The 24,046-nt window shown below is 39.1% G+C and overlaps 2 protein-coding genes across 8 annotated transcripts; one reads left to right on the plus strand and one right to left on the minus strand.

The window, feature by feature from the left end:
* The first annotated feature begins 7,532 nt into the window (after positions 1–7,532).
* On the plus strand, positions 7,533–9,734 carry LOC135617507 (protein RICE SALT SENSITIVE 3-like). Of its 2 annotated transcripts, none has more exons than XM_065117834.1 (7): positions 7,533–7,962; positions 8,053–8,106; positions 8,203–8,346; positions 8,422–8,531; positions 8,650–8,691; positions 8,791–8,847; positions 9,068–9,734. In XM_065117834.1, the coding sequence occupies exons 1-7, from the start codon at positions 7,826–7,828 to the stop codon at positions 9,484–9,486; spliced, it is 963 nt and encodes a 320-aa protein (XP_064973906.1). In that variant the 5' UTR covers positions 7,533–7,825; the 3' UTR covers positions 9,487–9,734. The 2 variants fall into 2 exon arrangements, with proteins under 2 accessions (XP_064973906.1, XP_064973899.1); XM_065117827.1 differs by having other exon boundaries at positions 7,537–7,962; positions 8,422–8,527.
* A 1,329-nt stretch (positions 9,735–11,063) lies between these two features.
* Positions 11,064–23,757, minus strand: LOC135617491 (CST complex subunit CTC1-like). Of its 6 annotated transcripts, none has more exons than XM_065117809.1 (17): positions 22,844–22,980; positions 22,577–22,764; positions 21,972–22,090; positions 21,816–21,890; positions 21,626–21,704; positions 21,460–21,519; positions 20,736–20,813; positions 20,453–20,653; positions 19,312–19,416; positions 18,417–18,698; positions 17,883–18,314; positions 17,151–17,777; positions 16,984–17,075; positions 15,389–15,605; positions 15,007–15,133; positions 14,200–14,528; positions 11,064–13,546 (listed from the first exon to the last, which is right to left on the minus strand). In XM_065117809.1, exons 2-17 carry the CDS (start codon positions 22,754–22,756, stop codon positions 13,361–13,363), a joined length of 3,189 nt encoding a protein of 1,062 aa, XP_064973881.1. In that variant the 5' UTR covers positions 22,757–22,764; positions 22,844–22,980; the 3' UTR covers positions 11,064–13,360. The 6 variants fall into 6 exon arrangements, with proteins under 6 accessions (XP_064973881.1, XP_064973886.1, XP_064973860.1 ...); XM_065117814.1 differs by having other exon boundaries at positions 22,454–22,764; XM_065117788.1 differs by having other exon boundaries at positions 15,007–15,124; positions 22,577–23,757.
* Between the last annotated feature and the right edge of the window lie 289 nt (positions 23,758–24,046).

A 24,046-nucleotide genomic window follows, 5' to 3' on the forward strand; every position in this document is an offset into this window, starting at 1 on the left:
TAAATGCAAGTGGAGGAGTTGCAGTAATAAAAGAGAAGGCGAACGAAGAAGCATTGGACTGCAGGAAGCGTCATTATGTTTGGGGGGAGACCACATTGGCTGGCTTAGATTTTGGCATCTTGCGAGGGGAATAATGAAGACAACATGGATTGATAGATTGAGAGATAGATTTGGAATTGCTTCTATTGAGCTGGATTTTGTGTGTTTGTTGGTGCTAAAGATTCTATTACCCTGCATTAGATTAGATTATTGTACTGTAGCAATAAGATTGATATCCTCGTACTTTCATCAATGAGGGATCCAAAGAAGATAAATGGATAAGATCTTATAGGAATAATCTTACTGTTGTCCTAAGACTCACTCCTAATCCAATTACTCATTTGGTGTCATCCTCTTCTAACTAACATAATATGTGTGTTAATATGATATTATGTTAGGTTTATTATTGGATAATGTGAGGGTAAAAGATGCTTAGAATATATAAAATACTTTGCACTTCTAGGAATGTAATGAGAGGGTAAGCCTGCCATGGAAACATTGTTCTTTTTTTTGTCTTATCCAGATGATCAATAAAAAAAATCAAAAACAAATTAATAGAGGTTACTTTAATTTCCATATTGATCATTAATGTAAAAAGGAAGAAGAAGAAGAACTCTCAACTATTCATAAACTAATCAATAAGTTAGAACTGGAAAGATTTATAAACACCATTCTGAATCATCTTTGTTTCCTTATTCTCTTTCTCTGCATCTCTTTTGATTAGAAAGAATAAGACCTTGATTAGTAGTGCTCAAGCAATAGTATCAAAGTACTAATGTATCAGATTAAGGCATTGACATATTACTTTCAAAGAAGATGTGTGTAAAGAATTTGTCATTCCTAATTCCATTTTGACTAGAATGACAAATGCAAAGACAATTAAGAGCTTGTTGTAAAGATCTAACAAACAACAAAATATCATCAGCTTTATTCTAAAAAATAAATAAGATTAAATAAAAACATCATTGGAAAAAGTGACACAACATAGAATGTGAAACCATCACCAGCTGAGTAAAAGAACAATCAGATTTGAGGTCTGAATAATCCATCATTTATGGACTCCTAAAACTTCATCTGCTATGGAAATCTAGAAATCAAGCATGTGGATAAAGAACTTCAAAAACATGGTCAAAAGCACACTGAAGTTGAAGACAGTGGAACATCATAAAAAATGCCTTGGTTTTCTTGCACTGGTGAATATATGATGTGAATACATGAACCATGATTTCTGGATCTGAAATCTTCATGACAACACAGGTTGTATTTTTCTAGATGCCTGCTATCAAGAGCTTCATTCTGATCATAGGTACAGTGAGATTCTGCTTCTTTGTAGCTGCCTCTGTCAAGAGTTATGTTGAGTGATACTTATTAGGCATCCTTTAATAAAGAATTATTGTGCAATGTATTCAGATCCAATTTGAATGAGAAGCAGTTCTTCAGATGTTCCTTTTTCCTGGTTCACCACATCTATCAGTTCTGAGTCCACCTAGCATTGATCTGTTTCAACAATTAGTATCTCTTGTGGGCTACAATTCCGTAATATCAAATGAATTAATATCTACTTTGTCGGGTGAGCAATTCTCAGCTGGGCCAGAAGCTAATGAGGGCTAGACTAGGTGGTTTAAGGTTCTCTGGGAGTTTGGAGAACACAACATAGATTCTAAGAAATCAATACAGGTAGGTGTGCAATAGGCACAGAGTTGAGTAAGATCCATAGTGTTCTCGACTGCTGCAATGATCCATCTAACTTGATCACAATGGAACTATGATGGCCAGCTTGGGGAGATCTCCATGGTCTGGACCACTTGGGCTGTGTTTCTGCTCCATCAAGTCTTCCTTCCTACACTTGATGGAAGTCTGATGTTGACATCTTCTTGTGCTCACTCCTCCAAACCTCAATCTGCTTTCCTGTACAGAGATGAAAATGCTTGCCTTCTTCCATATTCTGGCTATGTGTCGAGAATTACCAGATCAAATACTTTATAACCCCCTCCACAGGCATTGGAACATACAACTAGTCCCAGGCCCCTGTTGTTATCTGCCCTTTTGCACTCCATGTCCTTCATGTGCTTGGAATCTCCCTTAGTAATGGTCATGTCTAGTACTTGAAATGTCCAGGTTATGTTGAAGGGTGATGAGGATATCCAACACGCCTAAACTCAATGCACATGCGGTTGTCCCAACTTGACAGGTTGCTGAAAGATAAAAGCTAAGCCAACTCTGATAGCTCCACAGAGAAGAACACTGTACTGTGTAGCTGCCATGCTGAGGATGTCTTTTCCAAAACATCACCACCTCTTGTTACATGTTTTGAGCTTCCACCGAGCAAAGCTTACTGAGCTGAGGTTGTCTTGGACATGACTGTGCCGAGAACAAGTGCCATCGAATGGTAGACTGACATAAGCAATGTTACCAGTAAACATCTTCCAGAGAGCCTCCCATGTGAGTTTGGGAGGAGTTCACTCCTCTGTCCTCGTTCATTGTCTGTTTAGAAATGGCATAAAGCTTGTAGTTATGAACAGAACCAAATCCACAATTAGATAGCTTTCATCACCAGTCCTGTTCATGAACAAGGTTGTCGCTACATCCTGCTGTAGCCTATGTTGTTGGCATGCTCAATGATATGAAGTACTCAACCTTCATTTCAACTATCACATAATCTTAAATTCAGCTTGTTCAGATACTCGAATGCCAATCATTCGATGCAAGAAAGCAAACTGTGATGCAGTACCAACTGTTCAAATCCACTTTGTTCTTATTAAAGCACCTCCTGACTTGTTGCTGTTAGGATCAACATGGGTTGGCTTGATGATACCTTTTCTTTTGGTGTTAGGTCTCTCCTTTATAATTGTCCTTCATAGGACACCTGGTGTTTTGTGCAGTGAAGGATCAGTCTGAAGTGGAGCTTAATGGTGATACTGCTCAGACACTCACCTTTTGTTTGTGTGTTGAGACAGTTGTTGTTCCCTAACTTCATGTTATAGACAAAATGATCATGTGTTGCATAATTATGGACTCAGATATTCCACTTCAGATCATTATCTACCTTAAACCATGTTTGGTGGGTACACTGATTCACTCACCAATCTTCTCACGCAATTATGTTCACTCTGCCATAGACAAGAATCAATTGTAGATATCATAATATCATCATTATCAGTCTTTGAGAAACAATTTAACTTTGCAGGCTACCTTTTGATGAAATAGAGAATCTAGTGCTCCTCTTCTCCCCCCCCCACCCCCCTCTTCAGGTGTCCTGTTCAAGGAGCTCCTTTCCTTTATGTGCCATCTGTAAAGGAAAATTGATCATTTACAAGGATAATTTTGTTGGTTTTAATGTGATTAGGAATTGCACCTCTCCAAGGTGTTCATGTATTTGTTGGCATCAGAGCAAGAACTTAAGATTGGCTCATTGTGCTGTAGACCACCCCACCTGTTAAATGGATGGGAATCAAATCCTTGCTTGGTCCACTTGACAATCTATCAAAGATGCTGAGGGTGAGCAATAATTGGAGATCCATCACTAACCCCTGATATGCCATCATCACCCATTAGAGGCTCCCATTCCCTGCATCTCTCCTGACAACCTGAAAGAGTTGTTCCATGATTGCTATTTGGTGATGTGATGCCATTTCTTCACTTGCTGTCTTATGGAAATCTCACTTCATCTTTCTCATGCCACCAAACCATGGACTCCACTTCCTTGTTGCTTGGTGAGGAATCCATCAATCAGAGTGCCTGAGAAAGAGAGAAACCCAGGGAGGTCCATCCATCCTTGGATGTCATCATAATTCTTTTCCACCCATGTGATGTCCCCTCTGTAAAGAGGTGGATGAAACCCAAAACATGTGTGTTGACATGAGTTGACAGTGGGTTCTAAGCACAACACAAGATGGTGATACTAAGAAAGGCCAATGGATGGAAAATGTCAACTGGAATGGCTTGGCTGAGGTGGAAGTTGGGAGAGGCTGGCCATGAAGAGGGCCACACTGTTGATTGAAAGAATCTTGTACCTTTACTTAACATAATAAGACTGCATATTAAGGACACAATGACACCTTTTATTGTGGCATATTCCTCCATAGGCTTAACTTTATGTCTTGATAAATATAAATTCTTTCATGTTTTTAAGGAGGAGAATAATATTATTAATTGGTCGATATGTATACTCGTACAATCAAATCATGTCATTTTCTCGATCCGAAACTAGCCTTCGAAACTAGATTTTTTTTGGTTCGCAATGAAGTACTTTTCGATTACGCTTAGTAAAATTTATTTTTAAAAAATAAAAAAAAACTTATGAAAAGAATCCACAACTCATGAAGTATGACAATAATGCATATCAAATGAATGTAATCAGTCTTAAGACTATCTCTGCTTAGTCAATCACTAAATCCCACCTAAGCTGCACAATCTTTAGACACAACAATGAGTAAAGGTGGAAGCTCCAGTGTCATGGTGAAGTGATGTGTACCATGATGCTGATAACATGTCCTACAACCAAACAGAGATGCTTATTCCAGCCTTGTGATGATGTGCAAGTCCCTTTCAGTGCCTAGAGAAAAAAGAAGATGTAATCATGGAAAAGGCTTGCTCCTTATTACCCATACAATGATAACCATCTAAAACCAAAATCATGATTAGTCTAATCAACAAACGACAGTAGATCAAATCTACTGGGAACAATGAAGTTCCTAATATTTGACTATGTTCCACTTTGGGCATGCATCCAAGAATGGAGCCTCAGATCAATGCTTAGGATGGTTGGAGTTGTAACCATCACCATGGGATCCAATGACACTGCAGCCATTGATCAGTTCTATGTCAATAATCCAACACAAGCATCAACCACTTTCTCACCTTTGTTCCCTCTTTTTTACTTTTCTTCAAGGCATGCATTTGATTGGGAGAAGGATACAACCAGGGCTCCATCAAAGTTCAGAGGAGCCTGGCATGGCAAAAGAGAAACAGTGTACAGCATAGTTAGCTTGTTATCAGCACCAGCAATACTCCTCAGACTCCAGGTCAGCCTAGATTGTCCATGCACAGGACCCTACTCTCTCAGCCTGCATTATGATCTGCAACCTAGGGTTTTGTCATGGATGAGAGCAATACTGAGTTGTCAAGGCATAATAATGATCTCCAAATGAAGATTCTGTACTTCAATAGGAAGATATATTATCTCCTGTATGAGGAGCCAAGAAGACAGGGAAAGGGTGACACTATCTTTTCATCGAGGGAGTACATGGAGCTTTTAGAGGCCAAGACTGTGACCGGTGTACAAGTTGGAATTGGCAGCAGTGGCTTGAAGCAGCATTGACCGAAACTTATTCACCCTTCTGATTCCATCCTCTAAATGCTTTACCACAGTGTAAAATTAGTCTACACATGCATTTGAACACCTCAAATCCTTCCACTGAGTTCCTCCATTCTTGGACAGCATTAAATAGTGGGTGTCTCAGAGCACAGAACTCCTGCAGAACTTTGACCCATACCAGAATGTGGAGGAATGAGAGGGACAAGTGACTAAAGGTATGTCCACAGACGAGAGAGAAAGTGGAGGACTGCTGGTGCTCCATCTGCATTTGGATAAAATTAGCAATGTAACCCTATCACATTTCTTGTATGATAGTCTCCCAAACACTTAATAATGCACTGTCCAAAATTTGGATCAGTCTGCAACAGTAAGTCACCCATGCATGAAATGTACATCTAACCACTTGAATCTGTGCATGTCTTGCTGATGATTTATTGCATGCATGCATGCACTGAGATTTGAATGTAGAGCTTTGAATGCTATTAGTGCAAAGTGTGATGCAAATATCAAGACAAGTGGCAGACACTTAGAGACATAGTTGGCACTGTAATCAAGGTTCTTTGACATCAGCGTTACATGAGTTTGCCATCTAAGACAGACAACTCTACCTATGTTCCTCAAGATGTAAGGGACAGAAGATACTAAAACTCAGGTTTGCCTGCCTTTGGGTGGGAATCCCTTGTCTGGAAATTTTGCTTCACAGGCTCCTCTATGAAATCTTGCAGTGTGATGATTTATGTAGATTGATTCCTGAAGGTTATGGGATGGCCAAGGGAGCAGTGTTGTATATGAAGAGAGAGAGAGAGAGAGAGAGAGAGAGAGAGAGAGAGAGAGGATGGGTAAGTCCACCGGTGATATATTGGCCAGACTCCTCTGCCATTCCTTCCTCCCACATCTCTACCAACCTCTCCATTTCTTGCAGAGTATAAAGAAGATGGTCCATCTGATCTTAACATTAGATCCATACTGGAAACTTTTACCACTCTTTGTACCATAATCAACAAATCCATATGTTTTTTCTCTCTCCATCAAAGAAAGAGAACAGAAGAAAATTATTAAGAAAGAAAGGCAGTGCACAGCAGTCCTTGTCATGGACAAAGCTGGCTGTGCTTTGGAGGGCACTCATTGACTAGCTCTTGGGGATTTGTACCATGGCACCCTTTATTGAGTTCCATGTAAGTATCGAGGCGATGGCATGATGGGGATTAGACTTTAGGTTACGTGTGATGATGGTGCGGGTCAAAGAGGCCCGGGACTTGCTGGCTTTGCTTTCCCTGTCAGAGGAGAGGGTAAAGGAGATACGAAAGCTGCAGAGATGATGTCTCTGAAATCACTCTTTGGTCATCATGCAATCCCAGGGGACAAGGGACACTGCTCCATTTCCAATGGCTCACAGGTATCTTTCTTCTCTCCTCCTTTACTCACCCACACTGAGCTTTCCCAGGTAGGCCAAAAAGTACAGGGCAGAAAACTAGCTTTGATGCTTGCTTTCTGCTTTGACATGTCATCCATGCCAAGGAGATGTACTGCATACACATGTATCGTCATGGACATGAGAGACTGAACTCTCAACCAGACCTAAAGCTTGCTGAAAGTTCTCTGAGTACGTAGCCACTGGACGAAGCAATTGCATGCGCAGACCCTTGTAACAATTTCTACAGGAAGAAGTCGGTGAAGTCTCAGAAGAGCAAATGGTGGCATTCACTGGAGAAAGAACTCATTCACCTCCTTATCTCATCGGCAATGGCCCAAGTCGGAAAGGAGTGCAGCCCATGTGATGGCTTCCTTCTAAACTTGCGGTGCTATCTACCAGTGGCGTAGGAAACGGATAGGATTAGATATGTCCGCCATCAGTGCAACACATGCATTAATTGGCCAGTAATCTGTCCTACTTACACAAAACTCCTCGCATATGTACGTACTCACATGTACCACCGGAATCACATACATATCTGCAAAGCGAGACTGTTGATCGATGAGTAGTTGTCATTCTTGGATGTTCATTGCGTATGGAATAATATGACTTCTCACAAGTCCTTTTCTGAAAAGTGAGAGTTCCCTGATGTGTGTGTGTGTGTGTGTGAGAGAGAGAGAGAGAGAGAGAGGATTCAAGTGAGATGCAAAAGTTCCTCAAGTTGTGGTGTAGAATGACCTCATTTCTGGTTCGGAAAAGTAGGTCTGGTTTTTGCTCAGACTCAATTATATATGATGTGGCCAGGAAGAAAGTCTAATGATGAACAGCTTTGAAAGTTGTGGTTGGGTGGGGATAGGCGAGGAGACCATAGCAAGCAGGGATGTGGAGCTATAGAGATGATACTGGTGAAATCTAGCTCATGAATGTGAGAGAGAGAAAGAGAGAGAGAGAGAGAGAGGTATATATTTGGCTATAGCTAGCACTGGTAGGTAGATTATAGATAGCAAGATAGAGAGGATGGTGTGGAGATCTGGTTAGTGATCATAGGCCTTTTAATGGAGGAACAACTCAATCCTTTAGCAGTCACCCACCTCCTGCAACACACCCTGAGAAGCTTGTGCAACCACAAGAGCTCCCAGTGGATCTATGCTGTGTTCTGGAGGATCTTGCCAAGGAACTACCCACCACCCAAGTAATCAAAAAGGAGCAACACATGCATCACGGATAATTTCCATCTTTTGCAGTAAGTTTCTAACTTCGTTCTTGATCTTTGTTGTGGCAGGTGGGATCTTCATGGAGGGGTCTATGACAGAAGTAGAGGAAACAGGAGGAACTGGTACATGTACTTTGTTTGGATTTCTCCACACACCTGAACACGCTCTTGAATCCTCTCTCTCTCTCTCTCTCTCTCTCTCTCTCTCTCTCTCTCTAGGATACTTGCATGGGAGGATGGGTTCTGCAACTTTGCTGCCTCCAGCTGTGAGCAAGCCATGACGGAAGAAGAGTGCCAGATGAAAGGTCTCCAACCTGAGCTCTTCTTCAAGATGTCCCATGAGATCTACAACTACGGGGAAGGGTGAGCAGGAAGAAGATGACTCTGATGACTCCTCTCTTTTTTCCTTCTGTTTGATGCTGAGAATACTTTTGGCAGCTTGATCGGAAAAGTTGCAGCAGATCACAGCCATAAATGGGTGTTTAAGGAACCCCAAGATCATAAGATGGTTTTGCTGTCGACATGGAACAACCCTGCTGATTCCGTAAGTGCGTCTTTCTTTGCTTGCGAGCTCTTTTGCACAAGCTTAGTTCTGTGAGTCTATCTCTTGTATTACTATACTTGTTGATGTGTTTGTGGAAATGAGGGAATGCTTTGTTGCACCAGCAACCGAGGACTTGGGAGGCTCAGTTTCAATCTGGCATCGAGGTAGCATAAATACCCTTTACTGCTGTCGTTACTGCAAGTTCCATCTTCCTTTCATCCAAGCTGCAGACTGACTTGAGTTGCCTCCCACCATTAATGCAGACCATTGCTCTGGTTGCTGTCAGGGAAGGCGTTGTACAGTTGGGTTCCGTCAACAAGGTCTCTCTCTCTCTCTCTATCTCTCTCTCTCTCTCTCTCTCTCTCTCTCTCTCTCTCTCTCTCTACACAGATGATTAAGATTTCTTGTCTGATGATGATGCTGCTCTCATCTGATTCAACAACACAAATAGAACATACCCATAGATAGTGCATGCCAATTATCACATGGTCACATTGACTTGGCGTCTGTTGCTTACCTTCCCATGGCAACTGGATGAAGGTGATGGAGGACTTGAGCTTGGTCATTCTACTCCGCAAGAAGTTCGACTACCTAGAAAGTATACCCGGCGTCCTCCTACCGCACCCGTCGTCGTCGGCGTGCCCGATGAGGATCGAAGCCTGCACACTCCCTCAGAACTGGCCCGCCTTCCCGCCGGTGGAGTTCTACGACCATTTCAGCCCGCAGATGAGGGTCGTTACGCCGTCGATGAGCAGCCTCGACGCCCTCCTTTCGAAGCTGCCCCCGGTCGGCCTGCCGCCGCCGACGCCAGCGGTGTCCTCACCAGGCTACTTCGAGATGCCGGTGCTCGTGCAGCCGCAGAAGCCCTCCTTGGGAGTGATGGAGATGGAGAGGGTGGCGAAGGAGGAGATGGAAGAGGAGTATGGGCAAGAGAGTGGCGTGCTGGAGATGGGTGGTGAGTGCAGCAGCTCCATGTCTTACTATGTCAATGTTGCCAAAGCAGATGAAGGGTTTTGATCTATGGAATCTAAATGAGCAGTGTCTCCATTAAGAGCTTTGCTACTGTATGTGATTACAATCTGTAACCTGTGGTATTAAATAGGATGGCATTATGGTACAATTCTAACATTATTGGGAGAAGGCATTAAAGGTTAGCAAGTAACATAGACATGAGAAATAAATAATAGTATCCTAATTGGGTTGATTATGTGAATCTTTTATCATCATTGATTTTATTTATAGTTTCAAGTAAATTTTTTTTAATGGTTTTATTTATAATTTCTAGTAAAATCTTCTTTTAAGTACCCTTTATGGAAAATGTTATTGATGCTTAATTATTCATTTTACTGTTCATTACCTCAGAAAAGACAGTATCAAAATGGACATTGCTGAATTATTTCCTCTCTTCAGGTGAAGATAGAATGTACAAAGGGTTCAACTGTTCATCTCCAATGGTTCAAACAGGTAAATACAGTAGGAAGATGGAGAACTGAACTTGTAATAGGAATATTGTTTCACTTCTCAGTTTTTGGCTCAAAATTCCTGCATCAGAAGTCAAAACACTTGTATATTAAGCATCGAGGTCTGCAGATCACTTGTATATTAAGAGTTGTGCTCAACTATGGGTTTGAGCTTTTACATGTTAGAAATCAATAGGAGTGGCAGTATTAGCAACAGAAGAACAGGTTCAGATAACATTTAAGATGTTCCAAAATGAAGATAAAACATCAGTCTCAAATGGACTGGACACAAAGGGAAGTAATGAAGCAACACCAGATCAAGATTGCTTCCTTTGTTTCAGAAGTCAGGACGTGCCAACTGCTTCCTGCATCACATAGATAATAAGCTGGGAATTGAATTAGGTGTCAGTAGACACTGGGACAAGGAATACAATCGGAGATGAGATCCGAGTGTTCTAATGGCATATCACTCGGAAACCTGGAAACATTCAGGTCTGAATCTGTACTATTGTTTGAATTCTTTGGCACCACCACAAGTTTTCGGCTTCGAAACTGATCGAAAACATTCATCTGCAAGAATTAGAGAGAAGTCCAAGACAGTACCGAGTACAAAAGGGAAATGGAGGAACCATCTGCAGTGAGAGATGGAATCCAACACCCCAAGAACAAGACGCCATCTGCAACAAACTTGTTCCTCTTTTGTCATCCCTCACTGTTGATTGTGATCCATCACTTCTTCCTCCACTGGCTACAGTAAAGCTTTGTGATATGCAAGAAGAAACAAACTCAAATGATCTCAGCATCCTTATGAAGCCTGTAGAATGACAGGGAAAATAGTGAGAATTATTCATCCTGTTTGTTCTTTAATGGAGAGGATAGAGAACGAAAGCCACATATCAATGTCAAACAGTAACCTCAGCATCACTCAGTATACCTGTTCTTGATGCAATCTTTGGAATCATATAGCCATGTCCACAGGTTTGGACAAGTTGATATCTCTGCTAAGAAGTATCCTCCGGAACCCAAGAATCAATTGGAAAGCAGACTACACAGTCTCTCATGTCCATGTCACAATGTTACCAACAAAGCTACCAAATAACAAATCAAATACAAGTTTTTCTATTCTTTATATTTTATTCAATATGGAATACAAATCGGTACTGTATCAGTTCAATAAGTTATTTTGTAACATGTAGCAATTTTGTGTTGCATGCTTGAAGGGCACATTTAATGACAAGTGCACTTTAAGCACAAAAATGTAAATGAAAACAGAAATAAATGTCTGTTCCTGACTCTTGTATATTCAATATAAACTGAGAGAAAATGTAGAGCTTTCTCAGACATTATAATACTACATTCAGACTATTATTTTCTAATAAGGTGGCACCTATTATGGTGCAGCTCTTTTCTGCTTCCACTTCTTGGACGGATTCAGCATATTTTATTCCAAATCTGAAATTTAAACACTTTATTGGCAGCAAAAATAAAATACAAACATCCAATGCGCCTCTTGTTTACAGCTTTAACACAGTTTCTTCCATATCATTCACTGTCTTTTCTGTTATTATACACAGGTAAGTAGCTAAATTTAGTGTCCGTCACTCACTCAAACCTCAACATCAAAGAGTGCGTCGTGACATACCTATTGCATGCACTAAACCATGACTTCACAATATCATTTAAAATGATGTCTTTTTGAGATACAAATTTACAACAGATTACAAACCTGCAGACAAAAAGCTAAACATGAAGTAAAAAGCACAAGGAAAACTAATATGTTAGTTGAAAAGTTCCTCGAATGCAAATATATTGAAGATGATAAACTAGTGATTTAAAAAGCGTTATGCACCAAACACTCGAGCGAAACGAGACGCCCTGAAATATAAAAAATATAAAAAGTATATAATACTACTGATCTACTATTAATAGTATTTAATATACTGTTAATAATAATTAAAAGAGAGAAAAGAGTTACCGACGATGGAAAGTAGCGAAAGAGAGGGCAACAATTGGGACGACAACAATGACGATGGAAGAAACTACATATGGTAGCAATAGCGACGGAGGAAGTTTTTGACAACAGCAACGACGACAGAGGAAGCTGCAGACGACAGTAGCGACGACGGAGGAAGCTATGGACAACAGCAGCAACAACGGAGAAAGCTTCGGATGGTGGCAGCGGACGACGAAAGCTGTGGACGACGATGTCGTGGGTGGAAGAAGCTTCAGATGTATCTGTCGATGGTGGAGGAAGCTTTGGTCCTCGAAGGAGTTGCACACGGAAGCAACGATGGTGAAGGGAACTATGCACGAAAGGTAGACCTTCAAACCTGTCCGTTGACGACGAAGTCAACGACTGCGCATGAAGTAGGGTTTATAGCTCGGGGTCGAGGGGGAGGAGGAGGTCGCGAGGGGCTTGAGTGTGCAAGTTTAACAACACTATTTAGTTGGTTCAATTGAACCAACTAAGCTATTGTTCAACCGAACCAGACTTGATTGTCTGGTTCGATTGTTTTGTTTCCATCGGGCGCTTGCCCAAGGCGCCCCATGGGTTAATCGAACCAACTAAGCTATTGTTCAACCGAACCAAACTTGATTGTTTGGTTCAGTTGCTTTGTTTCAATTGGACACTTGCCCAAGACGCTCAGTAGGCAAGTGCCCAGGCGACGCTTCACTAAAGGGCACCACTTAGTCAAGCTTTGAGGCACTCAAGCCTCACCTCGCCTCACCCAAGTGCCTAGGCGAGCACCCGGACACCTATTTAAACCACTGTGGTAAACGATTTGATACTTGCTTAGAATAAACATCATTTAGAAGACAATACAAAAGAATTTCCAGGTGGCATTATAATTTTGCTACAACAAAATGAAAAACTGATTGATAATATAAGAAGCTATCTAGACAAATATATAGCTAGCATTGCAAAAAAGTAGAAGAATGTCAACTAAACCTCATCCATAGTATCCCCAATTCATTTTCAACTGCCTTTTCTTAACCTACTGACATATTCTGAACATGAAAACCAAATTTATTACCGGATTTGTGCCCAGTATTCCTAGAAGTTGAGAAATGGCTAGAGATAGAAGGCGAGGAATATGGTCAAAAGCTTGTCCAAGATTGTCTTGCTAACTCTGTAACAGCATGATGGAGGTGATCTACAACCTTGCAACAAATCTCCAAACCTACTGATCTTTGGGTTTGGCACACCTCAATGTTTGTGGCTGGTGGTTTCGAAGCAAGAAAAATCCCATATGTGAGCTGCCTCTCCAAGAACCAGAAGGCCAACTTTCTGGATGTTTCTGTATCCTTCAATCAGCTATCAAATCCACTTTACCATGGACCACCAACAACTCCAGATATAGTGAAATTGATGCTAGCCAGTGCATAGAATATTGGATATGCTTCTAACCTCTTTCACTGAATCTACATGGCCAACTTCTCCAACCCACAAATGTGGCATTGACTGAAGTTTTTGATGATATTCGAGAAACTCTTTGTTACCGCAGAATAAATTGCCACAGATTAAAGCAGTTGAGTCCACTGAATTGCCAGCAACATTCTGCCAAAATAGAAAATTAGTGTAAAGGTCATTTTTGCAATTTGCACTCAGTGCTACAACAAACTAGTTACACATTTCAATTAAACCAAGTTCTAAAAAGACTGTAACATAAAAGAAACAGATAATTAAAATTCCACATTAATTTAAATCCTCTGATTAAAGGTAAAAAACACAGATTTACAATCTCAGGCAGCCAAGTCAAGAAAAGAAAACAGAGAATGTGGAAAGGATGTTAAAGTGAGCTGGAAAAACACCCACAGCAGCTGAACAATCATTATTTTGTGCTGAAGATAGATTATAGAAAGATGTACTGTTAAATAATAAATGTCATGTTCATCAACAGAGACAAGAATGCCAATCACAATTATACTATGGAAGAATAATAGAACTAAGCACTCCTTGATGTGTTCAGTACTTCCTGATAAAAGTGCAATCTATCAGCATAGAACGAAGAATAATAGCTGACAGGCTATAACATAGAAAACATATAAAAAGTGCAATCTATCAGCAAGAATGTGTAGTTCTGGGATCTTGCCTGACAGCATAGCATAACAATAGAAAGTTACTAACAGAAAATACATCATTTGGCTAAAATATAATTAGAACATTCCATACTTGCTGACAAGGTTAAGAGGGAAGAGGAAAGAACCTACAAGAGTTGATGCATGACATGCGTTGAGGACGATAGACCTCAGAAGTCTCTCGTCTGCATTACTGAAAACTTTATGCGAGTCAACAGAAAATGTTAAATCTTCACAGGACAAGTCAGATGTTGCTCCATGGTTCCTAATGACAATTCTATGATGCTTTTTTAGCATCTTATGAAGATGGTAACCAATAGCATGTTGAAAGTCCTGATTTCCAGACGTTTTCAATATCTTGCTGCTAGTCAAGAAAGACTTTCGAGTTGTTTCATGTAGCCTAAGCAGTGCCTCAGCTCGACCATTGTCAGCCCAGCAACAACACAAAGACGATCCATCATCTACATAAATAAAAATATACTCAGTACAATAATATAAGCTATTTCATACCACATCCAGAGTCAAGAGTATGTCACTAGTAGCTCATCTTCTCAGTTATTATTTAGTGCTTCTAACTTGATCCCTGTGAAGTTTGTACATGTAATAGCCTAAGAATTATAAAGCCTACATCTTTACTAAGTCAATGGCATAGTTTACAAAAAGCCCCATTGACTTATACATTTAAATCCATCCTAATTTGCAAGCAAAATCTATTAGTCCAATTTCTATCAGAAGCAATCAGGAAAGTGGACATCAGAACATTAATCTTGGCATTGAATTTGTCAATCCCCATAAATCATTATAAAGATTGTCTTCAGTGAACAACAAATACAGAAACCTATCTATGTGAATGATAATGCATAACCATTCCAATATGTAGTTAGACATGCATGATAACCAAAAATAAGTCATAAGAAAATAACTGGATAAATGGCTCACCTAATAAAAATCCAGCTAGTGGGATACTTGCTGCTCGCATCTTGAAAAATCTTCCACATCGCAGCTCAACAGATTCATGTGTTTGATTCTCCAGCACTAAGATAACGATAGTCACGACCTGCCCTCCCTCCAAGCAGGGAAAAGAATAACGAAACATAGAAAAAATCAACAACCAACCAGGAAAAGACAAGGGGAGAAAAGAAAAGTTAATAGTGTGGAGAATGCACCAAAAAAATAGAACCAAATGTGTGAATAAATTCAAACAAAATATGCATGAATCCTAGAAATATAAATATAAATATAAATATAAATATATATATATATATATATATATATATATATATAACCAAATTGTAATGAAGTAAAACTAAGATTTTCTTACCCTGCAACGTAGCCGGATTGGCTTACTGTTCATACACTTCAGCATCTGTGAGATTGAAACTAATGAAATCGTATCTAATATTTCCTCACACTGAATATTCCATCTGGATTCTTGTATTGGACTTCTATCAGTTTGTTGATTATCAAGTTCCTTTACCGAGTTAACCACAATAAAAGACACTGGGGTTAACATCAACTCATGCCATCTGCTGGAAGTGCTGGAGTTTTATAGAGCAAGAGTTAATTGCATTCTTCATACAAAATATGAAAAGGATCAGAAATTTAAGTCAATATATGATCTGGAGAAAACATATCAATGCTAATTCAGCAAGGTTGAATCCTAAGCTAAAACAGAAATGATGGTAATCTATATCAGTATCACAAATTTTACTTAATGCACCAAATGAAGTCTCACCAATAGAAGAATAAAAAAGCCCTGAACACATCTTTAAATTGTAAGTTATCAATAGATCTTTCAATACTTTTATACTTTTTATACTTCATCAATAAAAACTTTTCTCGCTGTTATTCAATGGGCAGACTAGTCCTAAACCCAAAGAAAAATGTGTGCTCTTTGCTCTATTTTAACTCCCTCACCATCTAGGTCTTGAAAAAACTACACAGTAGATGCTACCTTGGATTCCAAAATACATCACCAATACATTTCATTCTTTTATTGTACTATGTTTGACTTTATAAACTTCTTCATCCATAGAGAACAATGAATGTACAAAAACATTATAAAAGAACTCTCTACTTGTCCCAAAAACTTATCTATTTTCCTTGTGTTCATAGCATCTAAATGTAAAATCCAAAAAACAAGGATAAAAATAAATTGAGAAGAGAGGAAAATAAAATGACAGCAAGAGTTCCCTATCCCCAACTATTTGTGAATGGATTCACTTTTCCATCATTTAGCTTTTCCAACAGTAATTTCCTGACAAGGCTCTTCATGCACAGAATAATTATAATTTTCCAGACAACAGTAGATAATCATGTTTTTATTATACTGCAGAAAGAAGTTTTAATTATATGATATAATAGTGATGAGATATAGATTGGAACACTTAATTTTAATAAGTTGATGATCAGCAATTGGAAACAAGCAAAACCTACAAAAAAACAATGATTAAAAAGGAATATGCTTCTCTCATATTAAGACAATGTGTTCCCTTCCAACATGGCATTGTGCCTTCTGAATAACGACTTAAGAGTTAAGATTACTTCATAGTACCCCAATCCAGTAAATTCACAACAAGAACCCAATATTATGAGCATAATTGAAAGCCACAACATAGAAATGCAGATCTACAGCTAATTAGGGTATATTATAGTCCTACAATTTCATGCATCGGTCACATATCACAGACAAATTAGCAAGACCTTTACTATGTAACATGAAATCAGATGATTTAAGAAACTAAAAGCAACAGGAAAATTCCAACTTAGCAAGATGTTGATGAAGCAGCAGTATTAAACATTCAAAACTTTCTCTATATTAGCATGAAGAACATTAAGGAATCTACCAAGATAAACACCATGTGAAACAATAATTTATAATGACTAATAAACACCATAAATCATGATGAGGCATACTGCATCAAAAGGACTCTGTGAAAGGTCACATTTGCTCCGGGTCCCAATCCAATAGGATAAGCATATCTGCTTAAGCTACCACGAACTCGCACCTATAGGCAAACGTTTAAAAGAAAACAAATAAATAGTAGACACAACAAGGATAAGAACATGCAAAGGGGAATTACCATATTGTAATCATCAGTTACATAAATACAAACTTTGCATGTACTCCACTGGTTACAATTTGCCACACAACTAGAGCTCACACAAGATCTAGGTCTGCAGTCATAAATAAAAAAGTTCTCAACATTTCCATTTAATGATATTTGAGTTCCTTGTGGCAACTCGTTGTTCAGTTGATTAATAATTCCAGCAGGCATAGCAACCTCAGACATCATGTTTTGGATGCATGATGACACACTTTTAATTTCATCTAGAGAAGGAAGGAGATTATTTAAACCCTGTTGTGATGGCTCTAATTCTTCCAACTGCGTCATTGCTTCAGTAGATATATGCAAATAAACATCTGAAAGTTGACGTGTTTGATCAATGAACTGCAGGAACATTTGCTCATGCTGACAAAATTTGTTTGGACCATCTTCAATATTTTTTACTGAAGAAGCACGAGAACAGTCATCTCCAGATGATTTCCTCTGATGTTTATCCTCACCAAACAAAAATGAAAGACTCCAGAGGCTTGTCTCGGAGATCACAATAGCTTTTCCACGTATCATATGTTCACAGCCTTTTGATTTGCAGTGCAAATTTTTCTTGGAGCACTTCAGAAGATAATATGAACCTACACGAATCATCTAGCATGCAGATTGAAAAATCAGGTCACCACTTAAAGAAACTAAAAAGCAAAAAATATCCCCTACTCTTTTTGTCGAGGAAAAAAGAATCATAGAAAACGATACCTGATACTTGCTAAAGTTGTTAGATCCAAATTCTAGCAATACCCTCGAATCACTCTGATTATGAAATATGTCCTTCATTATAATCCCATTAGCATTATATAGATAGACTGGTAACTGAGACCATTTACAGTTGTTACTTCTAAATGTGAGTGAACAACAAAGGTGGCAAGACCTCTCGAACTCTCTTGAAACATTCACTGAATCAGAATGTTGGACAATATTTGATGCTTGAATAAGTTTAGACTGTTTAGACCATCCTTCAATTGAGTCTTTCAGCTGACCAGTACAATCAGATAGTTTATTTTGATTGTTGAGGAAAACTTCTGTAAGTTCACCATGTTCATATGTCTCAATAGGTATCAAATTATAAGGCAATATCAAAGCCTCAGCAAACAAACCAGAGCTGTTTGAAAAACTGAGATCATCTTGAAGCTGCAACAGCAAATAAACTAGGCAATTAATGAAATAAACTAATTACATAAAACATGGTAATAAGAGAATAATTTTCGGTGTTCCGATGATCATGAGACATACACTCTGATGGACAGGAAATTTGTGAGTAACAAGAAACAGATGAAACATGTCATCATTACTGCAATTGACGTGATTCTTGTCCATGTAAGAAGGAATTTGATGAGGAAAACTAGTCCAGGTTATGTCCCTGACATAGAAGTGAACATAAACTGCAAGTTGAGATTTTTCCTTATGAGAGAAATGCTGAAATATAGCTCTGCATGAGAGTGATCCATCAAAATGACACTGCAGATGATCTACTTGGTGTGGTGAACCTTCCATAACAAGTTTATAATCTTTGACCTAGATAACAAGAAACATTATGATAACATAAGTAGACAGGCATGCCGATAAACATCTCACAGCTCATTAGAAACAATAGTATCACCAAAATCATGAGAACATAATATGCTGCCAAAAGAAAGAATTAAACACTGTTTGGATTTACAAGTATGAAATAAAAAAGGGAAAATGTAGTTGTGAGTTACTTTGCCCATCCTCGTCAGTCTATTGCACTAAAAGGGCTCCCTCTTGATTTGTTTTCCTTATTAAATATATTTTTATTGATATCCTATCTCAGAAATTGAACATTTCAATTATCAATCACTGTAGAGCTTTCTGAATACCTCCTCTCTATTGTTGATAATTACCTAATTCAAGTGAATGGTAGATCATCCAGCAAAAGCACCTTCTGTTCCTCTCCCATAAAATCTCAATCCAGCAAATGTTGATTCTTTTTTTATAATCAATAAATTAACGAATTCTTGTTTAAGATGGTCTTACACACTACACAAATTAGAAATATCCAAGTGAAACAGGAAACAGGGAACTAGATTGCATTAATTTATCAAACGCAATTATAGTACAAGTTAACAAAGATCTAGAAATATATTAAGAAAGAACTGCAATCTTTCACCTCATAGATGGTCTGAAAATCAACATCTACTGGTAAATCTGGCACGACAACATCAATGCTTCCTGTTGCATCAGTCAATTGCAACCTCCCAGAACATTGAGAAATCTGAAAATGGAAAATGATCATTATATAAGCACTCAGATTGCACTACTTGCGTATTAACAATATGACAAAATAAGGTAACAAGATATTGGTATTTGACTAACAAAAAGAACATTTTATCAAAAACAATATATCAGACTTATTGTCGCAGAAAATTCAGATATCATTGAACAATGTCATTAACGGAGTACATGCCCCGATAACAAAGAACAACATAAACAAAAAAATAATTAAACCAATTTCCACATATTAGAACTATAAATATGGGGTACCAGTAAAAACTAGAACCCCAATCCAATGAAAAGAAGAGACAACCACTTTAGAGAAAATGCAAAACAGGTACAAGTACATTTGCAATTTTGATGATATGCAAGTGACTAGCGCTCCATCACAAACCACAAAATCTTTCATTGAGGTGTTAACGATCATAAGATCCTGGTATGATCTGTGTAAACTTAAATCCTGCAAAAGTCTATATCATGATCAATTGGATGACATGCTAGGCAACTTGAATAAGAAAGGCATCAGAAGGATATCAGCATAAAATTAAAAAGAATTTTATTTCACTTAACCTTTTCCCAAAAAAAAAGAAAGCAAATAAAAGGAACACATATGAAAGGATAATAGGACATAATCATGGATAGAATAAATCCAATAACACCATCTTAAGCAGTGATCAGTTTTAAAATTAAGCAGTTCAAATATGTTTTCCAGATGGTCTAGCCACTAATGATTACTAACAAATTATATGTGAGTGGCATTTTTATAATTAACAAAAATTTTCCAGATTGGAGACCCCTAAATGTTTTTGGTGAACATTGCTATACTTTGTTACTGATTTTTTGTCATTTGCAACTAAAGTCAATTTAGAATCTCTCATTACCTAATCAATAGATTGATTGCAGACTTAGTATCTTTTAACAACTATCACAGAATCAATCTCAACAAACAAATTTCTTATAGCTGCCAATCCACAACCACACAAGCCAATATAATAAAAACAGAGATTTAGTGCAAATACATGATTTATATCACTAACCTTGAATACTCCCATTAAAACAAAGCCTAAATCATCACTTGAAATAATTCTTCTAATCATGTGTTCATATAAAGTTCCTCTGGGAAGGAAATGGTCTAAATATTGGTTCATCTCAACTATTTCATCATCAACATGTCTCTCTGATGGCATTGAAACCCACATTTCTTCGCACCACCTTGTAAGATTAGATATTGGTATTACCTGAAAAAAAAAATTCAAACAGCAAATAATGACTGAGTTACAGAACAATTAGCAGAGTTGATTTCTGTGTAACAATTCATACCAATTTAAGGAACGAGAAGTTCAAATCGCTTCTGAAATTGCATTGGCCATGTTTGCAGAAATTCATAAACAACCCAAGCTGCAAGCAACATCAAACTATGCATCCCTTTAAAGCATGACAAGTACCCATGAGCAAGGACTTGATTAAGTAGATTATGTTGTCAACATTAAATGAAACCTAACCTATGAGGGCACACAGAGAAGGAAGGTGAGGATGAAAAACAAGAAGGTTTATAGTGTATTTTCTAAATGGCAAAAAAATGCACTATACATTAGGTACCAGTGCATGAGGCTCACATCAATGTGAGATCTAAGGAGAGTCCACATATGCAACCTTATCCCAAAAAACAGAGAAGTTGTTTGCATGTGTCACATTAGGTATGTTGCTCTAAATGGAGCCAACAATGGTAAGAGACCCGAGCCAAACATAGCTCAAGTTAATCTGCTGTGAGGAAGATGGGCATATTTTCACACAGATTGGAACAGACCTTGTGTTAAAATTCCAATTTATGATGCCTGAAACAACCCAAGAAATTAATGGATTCCATGACCCAGAAAAATGGTGGAAAGAAAAGTCTTACTCAAGCAAAAGGGCCAAGCCCATGTAAGATTCTGTCATTTGAGCCAGGACAGTCAGACAGCACATCCCACAAAAAAGCTTGAAATAGATATAAGTTCGATCTGTTCCGTAGACCATTAAACAGATAATAACTAGTCAAACTTACCTGTTCTTGGAAGGCACTTGGAGGCAAACATCTAGCTGCATAAGTTTGTACAACTCCTTTCTGGTGACAACTTGAACACATAAACCATCAGCTACGACAATATTGTAGATAATAAATTTCAATCTTAAACCAATTGTAAAAGAGACTATCAAAGAAAGAAACTTACTTTCTCTGAGCCCAAAATATCCTTGTGAGAAAATATCCCAGCAAATTTTTTCTCAAAGCAAGAGACCAAAAGTAACACCCTGGCAGCCAACAAGAAAGATGTGTCACTTGAAATGTTTCAGTACAACAGGTAGATTAGAAATTTGTCAGTAAAATGATAGCTGAAGCATCTTCATCTCAATTGCACCTACCAAAATTTAGCAGAAAAGAGTAGAGATTCGATGAACTTCTCCAGTAGGCTGTTGGACTCGTATTTAAAGTGATACCTACATAAGGAAAAATGGACAACAGTAGTACAGTAGATCATAAAGGACAAAGGTAGGAAAACATTAGTCGATATGCCTTACCTGATGTCAGCAATGGAGAAGGATTTGATGCTAATGTATGTTCTGAGGCACGTCCCAAGCAGGAAGGTCTTCAGCCAAGAATAATTAACATGAACCAAATGATAATTCATAACAGAAACCTACAGAAGGCCAAGACATCCAGCAAGTGTCAATGATAAAAAACAAGAAACTATGACAATCAATAATAATATATATACGTGAGCTTTGTGAAATTGTCAAAAAGAGAACAATCATGCGCAGAATTAACTAGGTTTTAGGCAAGAGAGCAGATTTTACATAAGAAACTATAGAACTATAAGTGATATGGAAAACAAAATCACAGGAGATAAGAGAAGGACTGTCTGGAACAAACTCAAATGAAAACCAAAGAGCATTGTAACTCAAGTAGAAATGCAATAACTATTGAACAATATCTGAATAAAAAATGAATACTCGAGAATGCTGTTGGAAAAGGAAAAGAAAAAAAAGAACTTGAACTTAACTATTGAACAAAATCTGAATAAAAATTGAATACTCAAGAATGTTGTTGGAAAAGGAAAAGAAAAGAGAACTTGAACTTGGGAACTGTCTGCCTAAAGCAATCAGTTGATGAGTTGACAACATACAATAGCGCCAACCCTCAAAGAATGTTGTGGAGCAAGCACTGAATCAGTAATCAAAAGCCAGACTTTATCATCCAATTCAACCACCATGCCATTCATGTAAATTCCAGTAACAACTCCATTATACATGCCTTCGTCAGTCTTCACCGGACTCGCTGTAGGAAGCTGACTCAAGGATACCATAGTTAGCGCTGTTGACACAAACGTCAGATATGATTCCTTACCTCCAACAAAGACCAATTTCCTCTTCAACATCGAAACCATAATTACCTTCCCGATCAGCCTAAAGAGCACTGGGCGCCATAGATATGTAGGTTTGATGAAATAAATAAACACTGAATTGGTGAAAGAATGTCTGTTATTGTCTTCGTGAGGGTGAGGGCCACGCTCTAGAAAACGAGAACCACCACAACGATCACAGCCACAGGTAAGCATCTCGGCAAAGAAACCTATTGAATTCCCGCTATCCATGAGGATTCCACTGGAATTCTTCTGACTATCCTCATTTCCTTTCACGCAAGGCACACGGAAGATGGGGCTGACCGCTCTCAGAATGCCAAAGGCACGACCACGAGCCTTCAAGTCGGTTTCTTGCAACGAACAGCCCAAAGGAATCGACAGTGAGGGGTCGCAATCCGATGCCGTCTCAACTTCCGCGAGGCTCCACTGAATCACCTCAAGAACACCGCCGCTTGCGTGCTTAAATGGGAGGAAGTTCCACGCCAAAACTTGGACTTTCCGGCCGATGATCTTGAGTTCGAAGTCCAAAACGTAGCAACAGATTCTCAAAGAGCCATCGGAGAACGAGAGACAATGGTTCAGGCAGCCGAGAGATCGGTCAGAATCCTCCAGAAACAGGTCGATGGTGCCGATGAGGAGCACGGGGTGATCCAGGGGCGAGAAGATTCCAGGGTCAGGGTTTTGAACAGAGGAGACAAAAGGAGGTTCGATGGGGTTCTCGTCGGGGCCGTCAGGCCTGGGTCTTTTTGGCGCGGAAGGGGGGGAGAAAGCGGAGCCGAGGGAGGCGGCGCCCGAGAGAGGACGCGAGAAGTGTAGAAGGTCGGAGATGGAGAGGGTCCGAACACCCTCCATCCGCTCTCGTTCCTGAGGAGGGATCAAATGGAGTTCTTGGGTGGTGGAGAAAGGGAGTGAAATTGAAGGGGTTAGGGTTTTTGAAGGGGTTCGGAAAGCGGGCAACCAATTTGAAACAGGGCGGGTGAGGTCGAGTGGAGTCGAGTCATCAATCAGGACGGGAGGACACGGATGACGTGGCAGTATCTTCGACAGCAATCGTCGGCAACGATCGGACCGCAAAACGCAAATATCACGTTAAGTTGCAGAGAATTAGACGGGACCAAGACAACCGCCCCACGACACTTGCTCCACACGTCAACCTCGTTGGGCCCACCGTCGTCTCGAGACGAGGTATATGCCGTGCGTTTCTTTGTGAATCTGGTTTCTGGGACGCACTAT

The sequence above is a fragment of the Musa acuminata genome, chromosome BXJ1-3, assembly GCF_036884655.1.
Source record: "Musa acuminata AAA Group cultivar baxijiao chromosome BXJ1-3, Cavendish_Baxijiao_AAA, whole genome shotgun sequence".
Classification (NCBI taxonomy): Eukaryota; Viridiplantae; Streptophyta; class Magnoliopsida; order Zingiberales; family Musaceae; genus Musa; species Musa acuminata.

Coding starts and splice junctions, on each gene's coding strand:
- LOC135617491 (XM_065117782.1), bottom strand. CDS start 23,665: ATGGAGGGTGTTCGGACCCTCTCCATCTCCGACCTTCTACACTTCTCG. Junction 20,814..21,459: donor CAAGTGCCTTCCAAGAACAG/GTAAGTTTGACT, acceptor TGTTGCTTGCAG/CTTGGGTTGTTTATGAATTT. Junction 13,547..14,199: donor CATGTCATGCATCAACTCTT/GTAGGTTCTTTC, acceptor CTATTTTGGCAG/AATGTTGCTGGCAATTCAGT.
- LOC135617507 (XM_065117827.1), top strand. CDS start 7,826: ATGGAGGAACAACTCAATCCTTTAGCAGTCACCCACCTCCTGCAACAC. Junction 8,107..8,202: donor AGAGGAAACAGGAGGAACTG/GTACATGTACTT, acceptor CTCTCTCTCTAG/GATACTTGCATGGGAGGATG. Junction 8,848..9,067: donor AGTTGGGTTCCGTCAACAAG/GTCTCTCTCTCT, acceptor AACTGGATGAAG/GTGATGGAGGACTTGAGCTT.